The sequence below is a fragment of the Anabrus simplex genome, chromosome 2, assembly GCF_040414725.1.
Source record: "Anabrus simplex isolate iqAnaSimp1 chromosome 2, ASM4041472v1, whole genome shotgun sequence".
NCBI classification, from domain to species: domain Eukaryota; kingdom Metazoa; phylum Arthropoda; class Insecta; order Orthoptera; family Tettigoniidae; genus Anabrus; species Anabrus simplex.
In genome coordinates this window covers 482765710-482783653 of record NC_090266.1, presented here as the reverse complement: position 1 = coordinate 482783653, position 17944 = coordinate 482765710, and the positions used below count along the sequence as shown (strand labels likewise).

Sequence of the window (17944 nt, the reverse complement as noted above, 5' to 3'; positions counted from 1 at the left end):
TTTACTGGAAGATTTTCGTGAGCCCCCTGAGTCAGTGTGTGTCACTTCGGAAACTGCTTACCAGGGATTAGTGTGTGGTTATTTAGTGCGTGTAATCGAAGAAAAAACAGAATGCAGCACGTGCTTGAATAACGTTTCTACCTCATTTAATTCATCCCCATTGATAGCTGCGCTAGTCCTAGCAACGATTTATTGGCCTAATTATGAGGCTTCAGAAATTTGTTGAGGCGGCTCTACCGTACTGCAAGAAATCTGCAAGTCTGCTCCAGATCATAAAAAACTATGTTCTACCTTCTTTGTGCCACTGTAATTTTTTGAAGTGTTTTAGTAACAATAAGCACCAGGAACTTGTGTCAGAAACTGTGCTGGCCAAAGTCGTGAAACCTCTACTTAGTAATGTAGGGAAGTACCATACAGACAAAGTTTCCAGGTTTTCTTGTTCGTCGAAACCTCTTTCTTGAAAAGTGCTGAAGCTATAACTCTCTAGAGCACCACTTTTACGAAAAATTCTTTAATATTTCTCTTACTTTAAGATTTTAAATTTTGCTGGTATGCGTATCTAGTTGTATTCACGCGGTAAATGGGTACGTTTGGTGCTGCCATCTAGCGGCAGATTGTTTGTAAGGCGTGTTACACGTTTGAGTATGGAATGAGCAGGCAGTTTAAGCAGCCATCGGATGCAGATCGAGCAGGCGGTGGGTTTAGTCTATGATTCCCGGAAGTTGTTTCCAACTTCGTTGTTTTAAGTAGGGCTATGAATTTTGATGACAGGTGATGGAAGTAGGGCGGTGTAGTGTGTGAATTTGGGGTCAGTGACGAGTGTAGTGAATGTGTGCCTTCTTTTATTTTTATAGAGAGATTGTTTATGTACAGAATATTTTGAAATCACGTGATAGAGACAAATTAAGATGTGGAGTCCAACCCATGTTCAAGTAACTGGTACGTATCTGCAGTGTGAATATCTTACATCAGTTAAGTTTGATGTCACTCGCTACATTCATGTTCTTTTGAGGTCTTAGTCTTATTATAATCAGTCTTATTATGTTATGTCAGGAGAACTTTGATGTATGATGCGGAATTTTAATATATTATCTTGCCGTGCGTTTTTGATTGTCTTCATTTAATCTAGGCTCTATCCCTTCGTGTAAGGGTGTTTCAAACTTTGAACTATACCGTATTTTATGCATCGACATTAATAGACACTCGTCGCCTGTGATGAATTACCATGTCAAAACCTATTGCTCATTGAATCTCTTTCTTTTTGTTTCTCTCTCTGGAGGATTGCGTTTTGTCATGTGTAGTCAATGTATTTATTTTTCAGCATTGTTCAGCCAAGACATGAACTTGCTGGGGTAATTTTGTAATAATATTTCATAAGGTAGAATGTAGGTTAAGTCATAGGCTTTTGTCTCGACTAGACCTACTGCCTTAAAGTTTGATAGTGATATAGCTTACCTGTTACTGTCATTGGTACCTGAACATTTTATATTAAATTCTGAATAGGTTATGCAGTTTAAAGAGAGCTACTTATGTTAGCAATGGTACTAGCACACTTGTATATTTCTGTTATGGAGTCAATCCAGTCTCACAAGTGTGACATTTAAGACAATTTTGGGGAGCAGCCACACTCAAGCATATACTGCATTGCATCTTTAATTAGGTATTGGTTAGTCACATCTTCTAGTAAACTTATATTAAAATATATCAAATAAGTAAGTACCGAGCTCGATAGCTGCAGTCGCTTAAGTGCGGCCAGTATCCAGTATTCGGGAGATAGTAGGTTCGAACCCCACTGTCGGCAGCCCTGAAAATGGTTTTCCGTGGTTTCCCATTTTCACACCAGGCAAATGCTGGGGCTGCACCTTAATTAAGGCCATGGCCGCTTTCTTCCCACTCCTAGCCCTTTCCTGTCCCATCGTTGCCATAAGACCTATCTCTGTGTCAGTTCGACATAAAGCAACTAGCAAAAAAAAAAGAAAAAAGTAAGTGATGTGGCGAGGAATGGAATTTCTACCAGATACCTCATCGTGTTTGTGTTTAATTTTTGAATCTGTTTTAGCAATTTTGATTCTATATGTAAATATATATTTATTTTCTTTTCCTTTTGGGAGCACATGAAACAAATTCACTACCTGTGTGAAATCTGAAGATAATGTGTCACAGATGTGACATTGTCCGAAATATATACAACGCATATGAAAAACATTGTTAGATACAGTCTAGCTTAAGCAAGTAAAGGGAACAGACATGTCATGTTCTGTGTGCCAGTTGAGTGGAGTGGGGGAGTGGACGGGTCAAGTGGAGTGTGACGAGGAGGCTCGGAAGATGATCGGTATAGAGCAATATAAGGTTGTTATTGGAAGATGGCAGGGAAGAATGAAGAAGGAACTAATAACAAAAAGGGAGGTAAGGTAGAGATAGGAGTGAAGGAGGAGATGCTGTTAGTGGCAGTGGTGGTCACTGTGCTGCTGGTTATTGGAGGAGTGGGGGTAAATCCAAGTCCACAGAGTAGTAGCATCATGAGCTGGGAAGACATCGAAGTTATAAGGAAGGTGGTAGTGGAGGAGTTATGCCCATTTGATCAGTTAAGAAAGATGCTACAGGAGCAAGTTAAGGAGCACTAAAAGACGAGGCAGTGGCTCCAGGATTACATGAAAGATACTAAGGCAGAGATGGATGACAGTGAGGGAGAAATGGTGTCCGTTGACTAATGTACATATATGTAGATAAGAACCCTTCACTGTCTCTGTATCAACACGACTTGTCGATTCTCATAATTGGCACTTTTAATATCACACACACATACTGTACCTCAGAATACTGTGTTCACTGATTTTAACACTTGTTGTAAAGATATATACATTTGAGCAACACACGCTTGTCGATCCTGAACATAAATTATGGAAAGTCTGAGATAGCTTTCACCAACATAATGCCAGGCCGCCACAAGTGCTACAATACTTGGTTGTATGTCAGTCACTTTTCACAAACATAAAAAGACTACGTTCCACAAACCTTTGAAGTCCAGTCCAGTATAGTGCAGCAGTGTCACTCCAGTACCGTATATCCAGTTTCACTCCTGTATGTGTTAGCACTATTTCAAGTGTGTGTGGTTCACTTCCTCTGATGTCGAAGTATATAAAGACCTCAGCTCTCACATGATACGCCAAGATTGATCCTGGCCAGCCAATCATGGTAGATCCTCTTGCCAAGACCACGCCGTGAACTACTACTTGGTCCCAAGAAAATAACAAACTCTGGGGTGTTTCACGTGAGTCATAGAACTTTCCGAGTACAACAATAAGCTCATCTCATCAGACTGGGATATATACATGACTCATGCAAAGTTTCCAAGTTGAATATAGCAATGTTTTCCCAGCCGTTGTACAAAACAAATCACTCATACCTACCATATATGGAGATCTCCCAGCTTACAAATATAAATGACAAAATATACAAATGAAATACTGATAATAATAATGATAATAATAATAAAATCGAATACTGACAATAATATATCTCACTTCTACATATAGTGCGAGGGTGTGATATATGTACTATCACAACATTTGTAACAGAGTTAAGCAGTGTTCGTTCTTTTCTTCGCCGAACATACTGAGCAACATTTATGTTTGTTGCGATCCATTTTTTCCTCTGATGCCTCATTGTCGGAATCTAGATTTAGTTTTAGATTATGGGCGATGGTTAGGTGCGATTCTCTAGCAGCGATTTGTTGTACATTCTCTCTTTCAAGTGTAGCTCATGTAAGTCTCCAGCTAAATGCTTCAGAAAATCAAGGTGTGACGTCTTTTTCATTCCTGCTTGGCTGTGGTGTATCACAAAACCATTGACAGCACTAATGTCCAACACTCAGTTCCACACAGCCATGGGCCATCTTCTTATGCATCGATTACTGCTGTATGTAGACGTTTTCTGGTCTATTGAGTCAACTCTTCCTTTGGTGTTGTAGTCCATAATCATAATAGGCATAATAGGATCTATGTCCTTATTATGGTGCGTAGATGAGAGTAGAATCACTGCTCGGTTCTATTTTGGTACATGGCTTACTAGTGTCGCGTCTTTGATAAAACTGGAGAAAGAAGATCCCACAGGTCTCTTATTGTCAGGCAAAATATCTTTTGAAAATTTCCTTCTTGTTTTTCCACAACATGTCAAGGATTGTGAGCCCTTTAGATTTTAGTACCTCCAGTAGCTCCATCGAACAGTACCAATTGTCCAAAGTGACATTTTGATTTGAATTCTAAATGAGATTCCATAATCAAAGAGCCACTTGAGTTGGTGCAGAATACTTGTTTTCATCATTAGTAAGGGTCATCCCATCAGAACCCTTCCCCATGTACAAGTAGACATTGAGCATGTAGTGAGTCTTAACATCTGCTAGGCAGTGAAGTTTCAAGTCGTATTTGGCCGGTTTATTAGGTGTAAACGTTTTGAATTCACAGCGTCCACAGAAGGCGATGAGCATTTCGTCAACTGTGGCATTCGCTCCTATAGAGTAACGGTTCTGAGAGTTTTCGTTAAACAAGTTCAAAATTTCAGAGAGAACACAACCCGGATCTGCTCTCAAAGTCATCAGATCGCAAAACCAACAGCAATAAATAAAATCTCTTCACTGATAGCGTCATTCTGAATACCTCTTGCCTGTGCCATCCGTGGCGAATAAGGACAGAATGCTTTCACGATTTCATTTGAAAGCAAAGCTAAAAATTAGAAGACCAAGAAAAGCCTTAAGTTCTATCAAAGCGAGAGGTCGTACCTTACTCATATCACCTTTATGATCGCTGTGAAATTTTTGTCCCGTAAGGTCGAGCTTTCTATTTGTCGCTGTCATAATGATTGTAAGCATACACTCATCAGAAATTGGGTCAAAGGCTTCTTTTGGACTGAGTAGATTTTCACGCCGTGCTGAACTTCGAATAGTCGGCAGTCTCAAAATATTATGCGACAGCGTCCTAACATTTCTAATTGGTTCAGCTTGAGCCTACTTGAATCTATTCTTACCATAATAGAAACACTGTCCCCTTGGGTTTCGTTCTTCACTTGCCACGTCACTGTATTCAAGCTCTGTGCCTTCATTTTCTGAAGCACTTCCCTCAGTAGCTGTTTCGTGATCACTGGGTATGTAATCGGCATCATCTTGGTCTGAAAACTCTTCTTCTGAAACTTGTTGCACGTGGGTACCTATCTGTTCTTCGGAGTCCGACACATTTTATTGGATTTCTTCATCTGCTGGCAGCCAATCAGCAACGACATTCTCGAAATCCGTGGATCGTACATTTTTCCAGCTGGGGCAAGGTTTGGAATGGTCCATTATATCACGTTTCACTAAGAATAAAACATAAGTAAAATATAAGGAAAGTTACGTAACTGATCTCGTGTGGTCCCACGGACCACGGGTATCTCAATACTCACCTACCAAGCAACCGCACGTGCACGTCTTCTTACCATAGTCTGACTGGTGCGACTGTAGGAAGGTACTGGGTGGGGGAGTAAATCGGTGACAGCATTCCACTCGGAGAGGTATAACAAATGTCACGGTTCCAAGGGACTACAAGGTTAAGTGAGGGTTAAAGGTGGTAAAGATCCACTATGGAAAGAAATAGTTAGAAATGGCTGTGAAAGTAAGGAGAAATTGAAGGAACTTAGGAAATTAAATCTAGCAAAGAAGTCAGCTAAGGATAACATGATGGCAAGCATAATTGGTGGTCATACAAATTTTAGTGAAAAATGGAAGTGTATGTATAGGTACTTTAAGGCAGAAACAGGTTCCAAGAAGGATATTCCAGGAATCGTTAATGAACAAGGCGAGTGTGTATTCGAGGATTTTCAAAAGGCAGAAGTATTCAGTCAGCAGTATGTAAAAATTGTTGGTTACAAGGATTATGTCCAGATAGAGGAGGTGACTAATAATAATAAGTAGTATTAAAATTTACCTATGACTACAGTGACATTTACAGTAAGATACAAAAGTTGAAAACTAGAAAGGCAGCTGGAATTGGTAAGGTTTTGTGGGATATACTTAAGACAATGGGTTGGGATTAAGTGCCATATATGAAGTACTTATTTGATTATTGTTTGCAAGAAGGAGCTATACCAAATGAATGGAGAGTTGTTGTAGTAGCCCCTGTGTATAAAGGAAAGGGTGATAGACATAAAGCTGAAAATTGCAGGCCAGTCAGTTTGACATGCATTGCATGTAAGCTTTGGGAAAGCATTCTTTCTGATTTTATTAGACATGTGTTCGATATTAATAACGGGTTTGATAGAAGGCAGTTTGCGTTTAGGAAAGGTTATTTCACTGAAGCTCAACTTGTTCGATACTAGCAAAATATAGCAGATATCCTGGATTCAGGAGGTCACATGGACTGTATCGTGATTGACCTATCTAAGGCATTTGATAGGGTAGATCATCGGAGACTACTGGCAAAAATGTGTGCAATTGAACTTGACAAAAGAGTGACTGAATGGGTGGCTATGTTTCTAGAACATAGAACTCAGAAAATTAGAGTAGGCAAAGCTTTATCTTTCCCTGTAATCATTAAGAGGGAAATTCCTCAAGACAGTATTATTGGATCTTTGTTTTCTTATATGCAGTAACTTATATCAATGATATGTGTAAAGAAGTGGAATCAGAGATAAGGCTTTTTGCAGATGTTATTCTGGTATGATTATAAACTGGGTTAAGTCAGGTTTTATCATCGCCATAAAACCTATCTGTGTCGGTGCGACGTAAAACAAATGGTATAAAAAATTTAAAAAAATCCAGCTTGTAAGTTTCACAAGTAGGAAAAATTCTCTCAGTTTTAATTACCGCGTTGATGGCATGAAAGTTCTCCTTTTGGGGATCATTGTAAGTACCTAGGTCTTAATATAAGGAAAGATCTTCATTGGGGAAATCATATAAATATGATTGTAAATAAAGGGTACAGATCTCTGCACATGGTTATGAGGGTGTTTAGAGGTTGTAGTAGGGATGTAAAGGAGAGAGCATATAAGTCTCTGGTAAGACCCCGACCAGAGTATGGTTCCATTGTATGAAACCCTCATCAGGATTACTTGATTCAAAAGCTGGAAAAAATCTAAAGAAAAGCAGCTCGATTTGTTCTGGGTGAATTCCGACAGAAGTGTATGATTACAAAAATGTTCCTAAGTTTGAGCTATGAAGACTTGTGAGAAAGGAGACGAGCTGCTCGACTTAGTGGTATGTAATACTAACATAAATTGTCCGTTATTGGACAATGGACATTATAAATTTTGCAGCTAACTCATTCCTGGTTGCCAGCATTTTGCCCCAGTGTGCTAAGTCGGGCTCATCAGTTGGTAAATAGCACACCCACTAAGACGCATGGTTAGTGCATACCGTGGGGGCCACTGCGTAGGCTATTTGGAGCCACCGGCAGTGCCAGTGCACTATGAGAGACTTTGTCTCATTACCAAAAATTGATGCGTGCCTTCTAAATGCCTCTTGTGGACGTATTACGTTTCCATGAGATTGTCATATGAATAGTTTGAGCAGCAATTCTGACGAACACTCCAATGTCTTCTAGCACTCGTTCTTATACAATTGTCTTCTAGCACTCGTTCTTATACAATGATTTTTACCCAAGATACTATGTTAACTTAATCCATATCATCTTCAGTTTGATTATGCAATTTTAACCCTTATGTTTTTTGAAAACTGATCTCATCTTCAACAATCACGTTTTGTAATACTAATCCAACAGCTTATAAATCTCATATTTTGTCCCATATTGGCTCAACGCAACTAAGGTTAAGTTATAAGGAGATTCCCACCTTCCAATATTTGTCAATTTCTTATAATAGTTTTATTGTTTACACGACATAATCTAGCTTAATCTCTAGGTGTATACTAAATAGATAGAACAAGTTTTGTTCTGATTATGGAAAATCTTCAGTTAAAAGAATAAACAAAAATGGCAAGACAATTAAAACAACATGTAATGATTATGGTGATGAAATAAAATGTTCATGTTGGGTTAAAATTTCCAACGGGTCATTGTTCAAGTAACAAAGTAAAATCGGCATAAGGGGTCTTCTTTATGCTGGAGACCTGTATAGTTGTTGATCTTGAAGATAAAATTAGTAATATAAAAGATTTTCTTAGAATATGGTTGCCAGGGGAATACCGCGCTCGATAGCTGCAGTCGCTTAAGTGCGGCCAGTATCCAGTATTCGGGAGATAGTAGGTTCGAACCCCACTGTCGGCAGCCCTGAAAATGGTTTTCCGTGGTTTCCCATTTTCACACCAGGCAAATGCTGGGGCTGTACCTTAATGAAGGCCACGGCCGCTTCCTTCCCACTCCTAGCCTTTTTCCTGTCCCATCGTCGCCATAAGACCTATCTGTGTCGGTGCGACGTAAAACAAGTAGCAAAAATGTTTCGTAGAATATGGTTGTCGGGGGAAACTGTTGTAAACAACCGTAGTTGACGTTGAGTTTTGTAGTTAGATTGTTAAGATGAGTCCGAAACAAGAAGAAATAAAGAGGAAGATATTTTAAATGAGAAAACCTTGTAAGAATGTACATGTTAGTGAGGTATAAAAGGATATATGAATTTGTTTTACCTCGCAGGCGGTCATATTGTATTTAGCGTCCTCCCTTATGTCGTGTCGTAAACTGACTGAGTTCTGTCTCTGTGTGTGTGTGTGTGTGTGTGTGTGTGTGTGTGTGTGTGTGGAACTTGCGGTAGGCGAGGGGGGGGGGGGGGAGGTGAAGTGGGGGAATGTTGTGTAGGGTGGAGCTAACTGAGAAGTGGTGTTGTGATAGGCGAGGGGAAACGGAAGAAGAAGTAGGGGGAATGTTGTGTAGAGTGGAGCTAACTGAAAGGAGGTGTGTTGGATGTTTTTCCAGATCCTTTTTCATTGCTTTTCTAGATGAGTTTAATTTGGTAGCCTCTTCTAGCAATATATTGATATTCTCCATTATTTCGTTAATGTTCTGGCTGGGGTTTTGTTTCTGATCAATCTCAATATAGATTTTTTCCAAAATATTCATTAATTTACCTTTGTTTAACGTTCAGTTAAAACATATAACTTACAGCCTGAACTATTATGCATTGCTAGGTTGATAAAGAAGAATGAAATGAACAGAAAGGAACATCAAAACTATAAAAATTATAGGCTGAGTTGTGCCGGGCAGAAAGACAGCACTTCCGCCCAGCGTACCAGATAAGTACCACCCACTGCCTGCTCGATCTGCATCCGATGGCTGCTTAAACTGCCTGCTCATTCCATACTCAAACGTGTAACACGCTTTACAAACAATCTGCCGCTAGATGGCAGCACCAAACGTACCCATTTACCGCGTGAATACAACTAGATAAGCATACCAGCAAAATTTAAAATCTGAAAGTAAGAGAAATATAAAAGAATTTTACGTATAAAGTGGTGCTCCAGAGAGTTATAGCTTCAGCACTTTTCGAGAAAGAAGTTTCGACGAACAAGAAAACCTGGAAACTTTGTCTGTATGGTACTTCCCTACATTACTAAGTAGAGGTTTCACGACTTTGGCCAGCACAGTTTCTGACACAAGTTCCTGGTGCTTATTGTTACTAAAACACTTTAAAAAATTACAGTGGCACAAAGAAGGTAGAACATAGTTTTTTATAATCTGGAGCAGACTTGCAGATTTCTTGCAGTACGGTAGAGCCGCCTCAACAAATTTCTGAAGCCTCATAATTAGGCCAATAAATCGTTGCTAGGGCTAGCGCAGCTATCAGTGGGGATGAATTAAATGAGGTAGAAACGTTATTCAATCACGTGCTGCATTCTGTGTTTTCTTCGATTACACGCACTAAATAACCACACACTAATCCCTGGTAAGCAGTTTCCGAAGTGACACACACTGACTCAGGGGGCTCACGAAAATCTTCCAGTAAATCAAGTACATACTCAGGGAATAATAGACGGCCTATTAGGCGACTTGCATATCTGTGAAGATGAAAGCCCTACCTAGGATGATTTCTAATGCTGAAGATGCCATACACACCCCAGCCCCCGAACCACTGGAATTAACCAATTAACTAAATAGGCCCTACTTGCGTAAATAATAATAGTAATAAAAAAGAGCAGTATATTGACACGATATTATATTGCTAGCAAAAGACTCGTAATAAAATCTTAATCTGCTTACCCTCCAGGGTTGGCTTTTCCCTCGGACGCAGCGAAGGATCCCACCTCTACCGCCTCAAGGGCAGTGTCCTGGAGCTCCAGACTCTGGGTCGGGCGGATGAACTGGGGAGGATGACCAGTACCTCGCCCAGGCGGCCTCACCTGCTATGCTGAACAGGGGCCTTGGAAGGGATAGACAAGGAAGGGTGAAGGAAGCTCCCGGCCTTTGCCTGGAGGAGAAATGGGAAACCACGGAAAACCACTTCCAGGATGGCTGAGGTGGGAATCGAACCCACCTCTACTGACCTCCCGAGGCTGAGTGGACCCCGTTCCAGCCCTCGTACCACTTTTCAAATTTCGTAGCAGAGTCGGGAATCGAACCCGGGCCTCCGGCGTTAGCAGCTAATCACACTAACCACTACACCACAGAGGCGGACAATGGAATCTATGACAGCATATTATTCTGTTTTGTACCTTCACATTAACAGTACAGTTTCCCCAGATATTATATTGCTTAGTATGTAATACTTCAAACCTTACGCTTACCATTTTCTGCAATGGTGTTTGAAGAGCTCTTGTTAGACGTCTCTGTGCTTGAATCCCTTCTTTTAATCATCTCTGAAATTAGCGGTTGTTTATAAGCTGAGTAATCAGGGAAAGGGCTGGGTACAGATCCTGTTTTTAATTTTCGCGTTTTGCTGGTCACTTTGAAATCGTCATTTACAAAATGTAGACTGCAAACCACGGAATAATCAGGAATCCATTTACTTCCCTTGCTGTTTCCTTCCCTGGATATAATACTTAACCACTTTCGACGCAATTGTGTACTTGAAGGTATATCATGGAATGAAATATCACGGCATTCTGGTTTCCCATTCTTTGATTTGCAGAAAGGCACGCAGCAGTAGACCATTTTCACTGAAAACAAGTACAGCCTATCCTATTTCCCGCTATTTCATTCCGACAGGACTGGAGCCGGTTAGTGCTGCCACCTGCTGTGGGTATTTGTAAATGGAGTGTTTCATTTAGTGCCATGTTAAAATGTTGTAATGAGCAGGCAGTATAAGCAGCCATCGGATGCAGATCGAGCAGGCAGTGGTACCACCAAACTTCTACTTCAAATGAAAGGACACCAATCATCACCAAGACATATCTTAGCTAATCCCCATACATATAAGAACCTTAGAGAAAAATATAGCACAACAGGTCCATATAAATAACTACAGAAGTAAAGCAGGAATTACTTACTTCAAACATGCAGCCATTACTGGTACTCTTGAAAACAAGACTTCATTTTTATTTAGATATAACGTACCAAGCAGCACGATATACTAAAACAAACCACATAAGATGTTAGTCGGGACTTCTCTGAACAGGACAGTACCATAGTAAACAATACAGAGCACGTGGTTTCAATAATAAGAGTCCAAGAAGACGGTGTAGTTTGACGTGCCATATATGGCACGCTGGGCGGATCCAGGTTAAAGCTTGAGGAATCCGTTACTTATGTATGGATGCTTTCAGCACTTTCATAAAGCTATTTCTGTGCATATTGCAAGATTTTACTTTATCTTTTCAAAGAAGTTGACAGATTTCTGGTCCCCAGCTCTTACTGCCTGCTTCTACCAGGATAACTTCCGGCCCTTTCCCGGGTAATATGTATGCCTGTCTCGTGTGATTACTTGTCCTTGTTTCCTCACTGTCTCGGAAGTCGACAGTTAGCTTACAGAAGTTATCCTGAGCAGTTGTATGTTAATCTCTGTACCAGATTGTTTATTTTCTACATTGTTGTTATCTGGGCATAACTACAGTAACAACACACATCAAGCAATCAGATATGGGGAAGAAGGCTAATATAACCCAGGACAGAGAAATTTTGTGGTTGAACCGGAAAAATTAAAATTTTCAGAGTGCAGAGTTCGCAGGGCGGTGAAACGCAGAGAGGAAACGGGTAGTCATGAGGATCGACGACGCAGTGGATGTCCAAGGAAGACTTCTAAAATTGAAGATAACCATATTTGAATCCTCAGCAAGCATGACAGAAGGCATATAGTGGTAGATATTTGCTCAGAGATAAATAAAACAAGAGAACAACCTGTGTCTGTGACAACAGTGAAAAATCGTCTGCTTGAGGCGGGATTGTTTGGTCGTGTAGCAGCACAGAAACCATTGTTGAAAACTGTACACAAGCGGAAAAGGCTACAATGGGCCAAAATGCATGCTAACTGGACTGCTGAACGATGGAAAAGGGTGCTTTGGATGGATGAATCTAAATTTGAAACATTCGGTTCCATTCGTCGCCAATACGTTCATCACCGCCCCAGCAAAAGGGTTATGGAATCCTGCATAATTCCGTCTGTGAAGCATGGAGGAGGGAATGTGATGGTGTGGGTATGTTTTGGAAATGATGAGGTTGATGATTTGGTGAAAGTAGAGAGAATACTGTGAAAGAAACAATATCACCGTATCCATTCGCGTAATGCCATGCCATCTGGAATGAAGCTGATTGGTGAAGATTTTGTTCTACAGCAGGACAATGATCCTAAATACACCTCTCATTTGTGCAAGCAGTATCTGGAAAGGAAACAAGCTGATGGAAAATTGGAATTAATTGTCTGGCGTCCTCAATCACCTGATCTGTCACCTATTGAACTTTTGTGGGAAGAACTTGACAGGAAAGTGAAAGAAAAGTCACCAGGCAGTGTGGATGGGTTGTGGCAGTGTCTGTCGGAAACATGGGGATGTGTAAATACAGAGACTTTGGAAAAATTAGCAGCTAGAATGCCACGCATCTGTAAAGCAGTAATCAGAGCAAACGGTGGACACATTGATGAACAGGCAGTGTGATTAAGATGTTGTGATTGTGTTTCTAGCTCCCTGAGAATGATCAGTGTAAAGGAAAATCTAGTGAAATGTGTAATAAAACGAGTTAGTTCTAAAAACATAGTAGGTATTTCCATGTTGATTTTCAAGAACTTGCCCTTATCTTTCATGGTAAGTGAAAATTCATGGGTGAGTCTAAGCTTTCTGATGCTAGTGTATGTGTAAAGAAGTGGAATCAGAGATAAAGCTGCTTGATTGTGAGCAACTGCAAAATGACCTCGATAATGTTTTGAGATGGACAGTAGGCAATGGTATGATGATGTATGTATGTTTAGTCCTCAGCCCGAAGGCTGGTTGGATCCTCAACAGCTCTGCCATCAGCTGTCATATATGGCCTAGGCATCACTGAAGAGGCGTACTAGGGAAATGAGGAGTGAGGTAGTTTCCCGTTGCTTTCCTCACGAGCCAGAAGTTACCATTACATATCAGTCTGCCAAGCCCACTGAAATGTATGCACCAACCAACCCTATGAGCAATAAACGGGGTTAAAAGTCTGGTTGTGAGTTTCACAAATAGGAAAAGTCCTCTCAGTTTTAATTACTGCGTTGATGGGGTGAGAGTTCCTTTTGGGGATCATTGTAAGTACCTAGGTGTTAATATAAGGAAATATCTTCATTGGGGTGATCACATAAATATGATTGTTAATAAAGGGTACAGATCTCTGCACATGGTTAAGAGGGCATTGAGGGGTTGTAGTAACGACGTAAAGGAGAGGGCATGTAAGTCTCTGTTAAGACCCCAACTAGAGTATGGGACCCTCACCAGAATTACTTGATTCAAGAACTGGAAAAAATCCAAAGAAGAGCAGCTCGATTTGTTCTGGGTGATTTCCGACAAAAGAGTAGCGTTACAAAAATGTTGCAAAGCTTGGGCTGGGAAGACTTGGGAGAAAGGAGACGAGCTGCTCGACTGAGTGGTATGTATTAAATAACACTAGTATGAGTGGTATGTTCCGAGCTGTCAGTGGAGAGATGGCATGGAATGACATCAGTAGACGAATATGTTTGAGTGATGTCTTTAAAAGTAGGAAAGATCACAATATGAAGATAAAGCTGGAATTCAAGAGGACAAATTGGAACAAATATTTGTTTATAGGTAGGGGAGTTAGGGGTTGGAATAACTTACCGAGGGAGATGTTCAATAAATTTCCAATTTCTTCGCAATCATTTAAGAAAAGGCTAGGAAAACGACAGATAGGGAATCTGCCACCTGGGCAACTGCCCTAAATGCAGATCAGTATTGATTGATTGTTATTGATCACCTACCCACCCATTAGGATCTAGAAATATCACTCTCAGTTTCCCACATACCCACTCCATAGTCTCATTTAAATCCCCAATCACCTTCCAGTCAGTATCCCTCCTACACAGTATTCCACTGATAATCTCTGCTTCCTTAAACTTTATCCGTGCTGCATTTACCAGATCCCACACATCCCCAACTATATTGGTACTTATACCTGCTTGTCTTATGTTGTTAGTACCAACGTGAAACACTACTACCTTCTCCTTTCCCTCCTCCTTCTCGTCTACTTTCCTCAACATCGGCCTCAACCCAATTCCTGGATAACACATTACCCTGGTTCCCTTTCCCCCACACACTTTCCCCACATGTCTAACCATGGAATACTCCATGACCAGAGCCTCAACCCTACCCACCTCATTTGATCCCCTCCCTTCCTGGTCAGCCCTATATTTCCTGACAACTGCAGAACTACTTCCTCCTCCCTTTTCTCCATCCCATGACCCTGTTCCACTTGTCTTTTCCTATCCACTACTCCACATTTCTCTTTCCTACCTTTTCCCTTCCTCCTACTTCCACACTTCTCAGCAACAGTTCCCTCTTCCTCATCTTTCCTCAGTTGTTCTACCTACAGTGACTTGTACAGATTTCTCACAGACACCTGTCCTGAATTCTGATCGTGAATAGAGCCCTTAGCCTGCAATCTCCTTACCCTTAAAACATTCGACCACCTGTCTTCTACAGTTCCCCCATTTCTATTCCTCTTTTACACCAACTTATCCTGGTTTTTTTTTTTTTTTTTTTTTTTTTTTGAGCTAGGCCTACTTTCCTTCCTGTCCTGAGAGAATCCTACTTATGTCCCTCAAACTCTCCAACTCCTCCCTCATACTCCTTGACCCTTGTCTAGTCGCGCAAGAATTATTATGTTACTACTCGCGCACGGTGGTAACCTCCGGGGTTAAAATGCGCATCATTTTCGTCGTTTGAGATGTTTTGGCATGTTCGTTTGCAGTATTCTTCGATATAATTTACCCTTGTAAGTACTTGTAAGTTAATTTTACACAGTTTGTTTGCTCTAAAAGCAGAATACTGTAGACCTTAACTATGTCGAATGATCTTATGATATTACATTCGTGAGACTCGCCATTACCTACGACAGGGATGGCGAGCCTATGCCACGCGTGTCATTAGGCGAGACGTGAACATGATTTCGGTGGCACGCCATATGACCATCTTAACATTTTTGTATGCGCCTTGTACTATGGACTGTACAAATCTCGTACATCGCATAATCATAGTGTTCATGTGTAAAGAAATAAATATCAAAAATCCAAATTCTAGTACCATTCCGACGTGCAATATGGCAAACACTGACAGGTCCGGAAGTCTAGTTTGATAAGTGTCAGATGCGGCCAGCGAGCCCTTTACTCTTGCACGTCAGTCAGTCAATCAGTGAAGTTCGACCTGTGTGTGGTAACCAGTAGCGCGTGATTATTCGTTGTGTGTAACTGTTTATTGAATATCGTTCTCTGATGGTTTTGTATACGGATGTCGTATACATGCTTTCAGTGCGGAAAAGAACTTAACGAAGATAGTGACCAGATTTTTCAAGAACAGTGGACAAGGGAATTCGGAGTTATAGAATGGACCAATGAAGCTTCGTGTTGCCTGTGTTCGGAAACAGTTGTATCCCGGACATTTAATGTAAAGCGCCATTTCGAGACAAATCATTCAGATGTTCCATGCCAAATGAAGAAAGAAGAGTTCATTTCACAAAAAGTAGAACAATACACAAAACAATCTAGTTCTTTTGTATCATCTTTCAGGCCAAGGAATAATGTCAGTACGGCTAGTTTCCACCTGTCTCACTGCATAGTACAGCATCGGAAACAGTTTTCTGACGGTGAGTTCTTGAAGGAGGGTTTCTTATTGTCTCCTGACATATTATTTGAAGATTTTCGTAAGAAACAATAATTAACGGAATTAAAGAAATACCAACCTGCAGAAATACTGTCAAGGATAGAATAAAAAGAATGAGTGAAGATGTTTTGGAGCAATTGAAAGCTGATTTGGATAACTCCCAAATGTAATCAGTATGTCGTGGTGAATGCTCGGATGTGACCTCACAAGCAAGGTTAGCTGTTTTTGTCCGATTTCCTTGTGGAAATGTGATGAGGGAGGAATTAGTTAATTTACTGAACTTACGAACTACGAAAACAGCGCAAGATACATTGAACGAAGGGAAGCAAGAACTTGTATTAAAAATTGGGTTTGACTTGCAGAAAATTGTGTCCCTCACAACTGATGCTGCCCCAAGAATAATAGGTATTCATTATGGGCTTGTGGAATTAAAGAAGAAGTTAAACACCCAATTTTACAGTTCTATTGTTTATTACACCAATTGTGCGAAAGAAGGTATGAAGTCTTTTGAAAGTGTACTCTCGCTGGTAACTGTTGGGAACTTCATATCTGCACGTGTTCTAAATAATCGCCAGCTCTCGAAGATGTTACACGAAGTGAAATCTCAATATGGCGGACTTTTAATGTACAATAATGTTCGCTGGCTGAATCATGGGCAAGTACTCCAGAGATTTGTCGAGCTCTTGTCGAAATTCGCTTCTTCATGACAGAAAACAGGACAAATTTTCGGAACTCATGGACCCTCTTTGGCTGTGTGATTTAATGTTTCTCTATGATTTTGCAGTAATGTACAGTGATGTGAATAAGGACCTGCAAGGAAAGGGACATACTGCAGATAGATTGTTTGAAATCATAAAATCATTTCAAAGAAAACTTGAAGTATTCATCAGGGATGTTGAAACAAAGACATTTAAGCACTTACCTTCTCTTGAAGTGCAACTTGAATTGATGTCAAATTTTGCAGTTCAGTTAACTTTTGAAGACACAAAAAATTATTTGTATGAAGTATGTGGACGTCGTACAAAATTCAAAACAAGCAGTGTCCAAGAGATTTTCCACATTTTGAGATTTGGAGAAAACATTGCACTTTATTTCAAAACCTCATATTGTACAGATGAGTGATATTAAGGTCTTTTTCTTTTGACTGGTTATTGACCATTTAGAAACGTAGTTGATTGAGTTTCAAGAAAGCAGTACATGGGTGAACAAATTTGTACAACTTGGTGAAGTATTGATAAAAATTGAGTGTGCTGTTGACGGTGAACACTCTCTCCAGAAGCCGGAGAACTTTATACTTGAACAGTGGAACAGCCTCTCACAAACAAATTTTCAGCTATGAAGAAACTTGCTACAACGCTACTTACTTTGTTTGGGTCATCATACTCCTGCAAGCAGCTATTTTCTAAAAAGAACTTTGTGAAGTCAATGGTTAGAAACCATCATGGTTCAGAACTACGTGCATCGTGTGTGTTACTGAAGACGAAAAGTTTTGAACCTAACACAAATGACATGGTTACTAAGATTCAGCAACAAGTTTCACACTACATGTGAGAACGATATTTCACTTGAAGTCCATTGGCAATATCAGTATTTTTGATTTTTATATCTAATAATACTTAATGAGGATGTGTGTTACAATGGGTGCGTCTTACTGTATATATATTTTACAAATAATGTTAGGTATTCTTTAAACTTGCAAAAATGTATTGTTGCAGTATTTGCAAATTACAACCACGGAACATACAATCA

General features: G+C 40.2%; 1 protein-coding gene across 3 annotated transcripts in view; it reads left to right on the top strand.

Moving 5' to 3' along the window:
- The first annotated feature begins 736 nt into the window (after positions 1 to 736).
- Rip11 (Rab11 interacting protein) overlaps positions 737 to 17944 on the top strand; it is a 302722-nt gene continuing 285514 nt past the window's right edge. For all 3 annotated transcript variants that reach the window (XR_010859090.2, XR_010859089.2, XM_067139175.2), the window contains exon 1: positions 737 to 939. Coding sequence is in view for 1 of the 3 variants with exons in the window: in XM_067139175.2 (XP_066995276.1) it covers positions 909 to 939 (31 nt within the window). In the remaining 2 variants the exon portion in view is untranslated. The remainder of the gene's footprint in view (positions 940 to 17944) is intronic.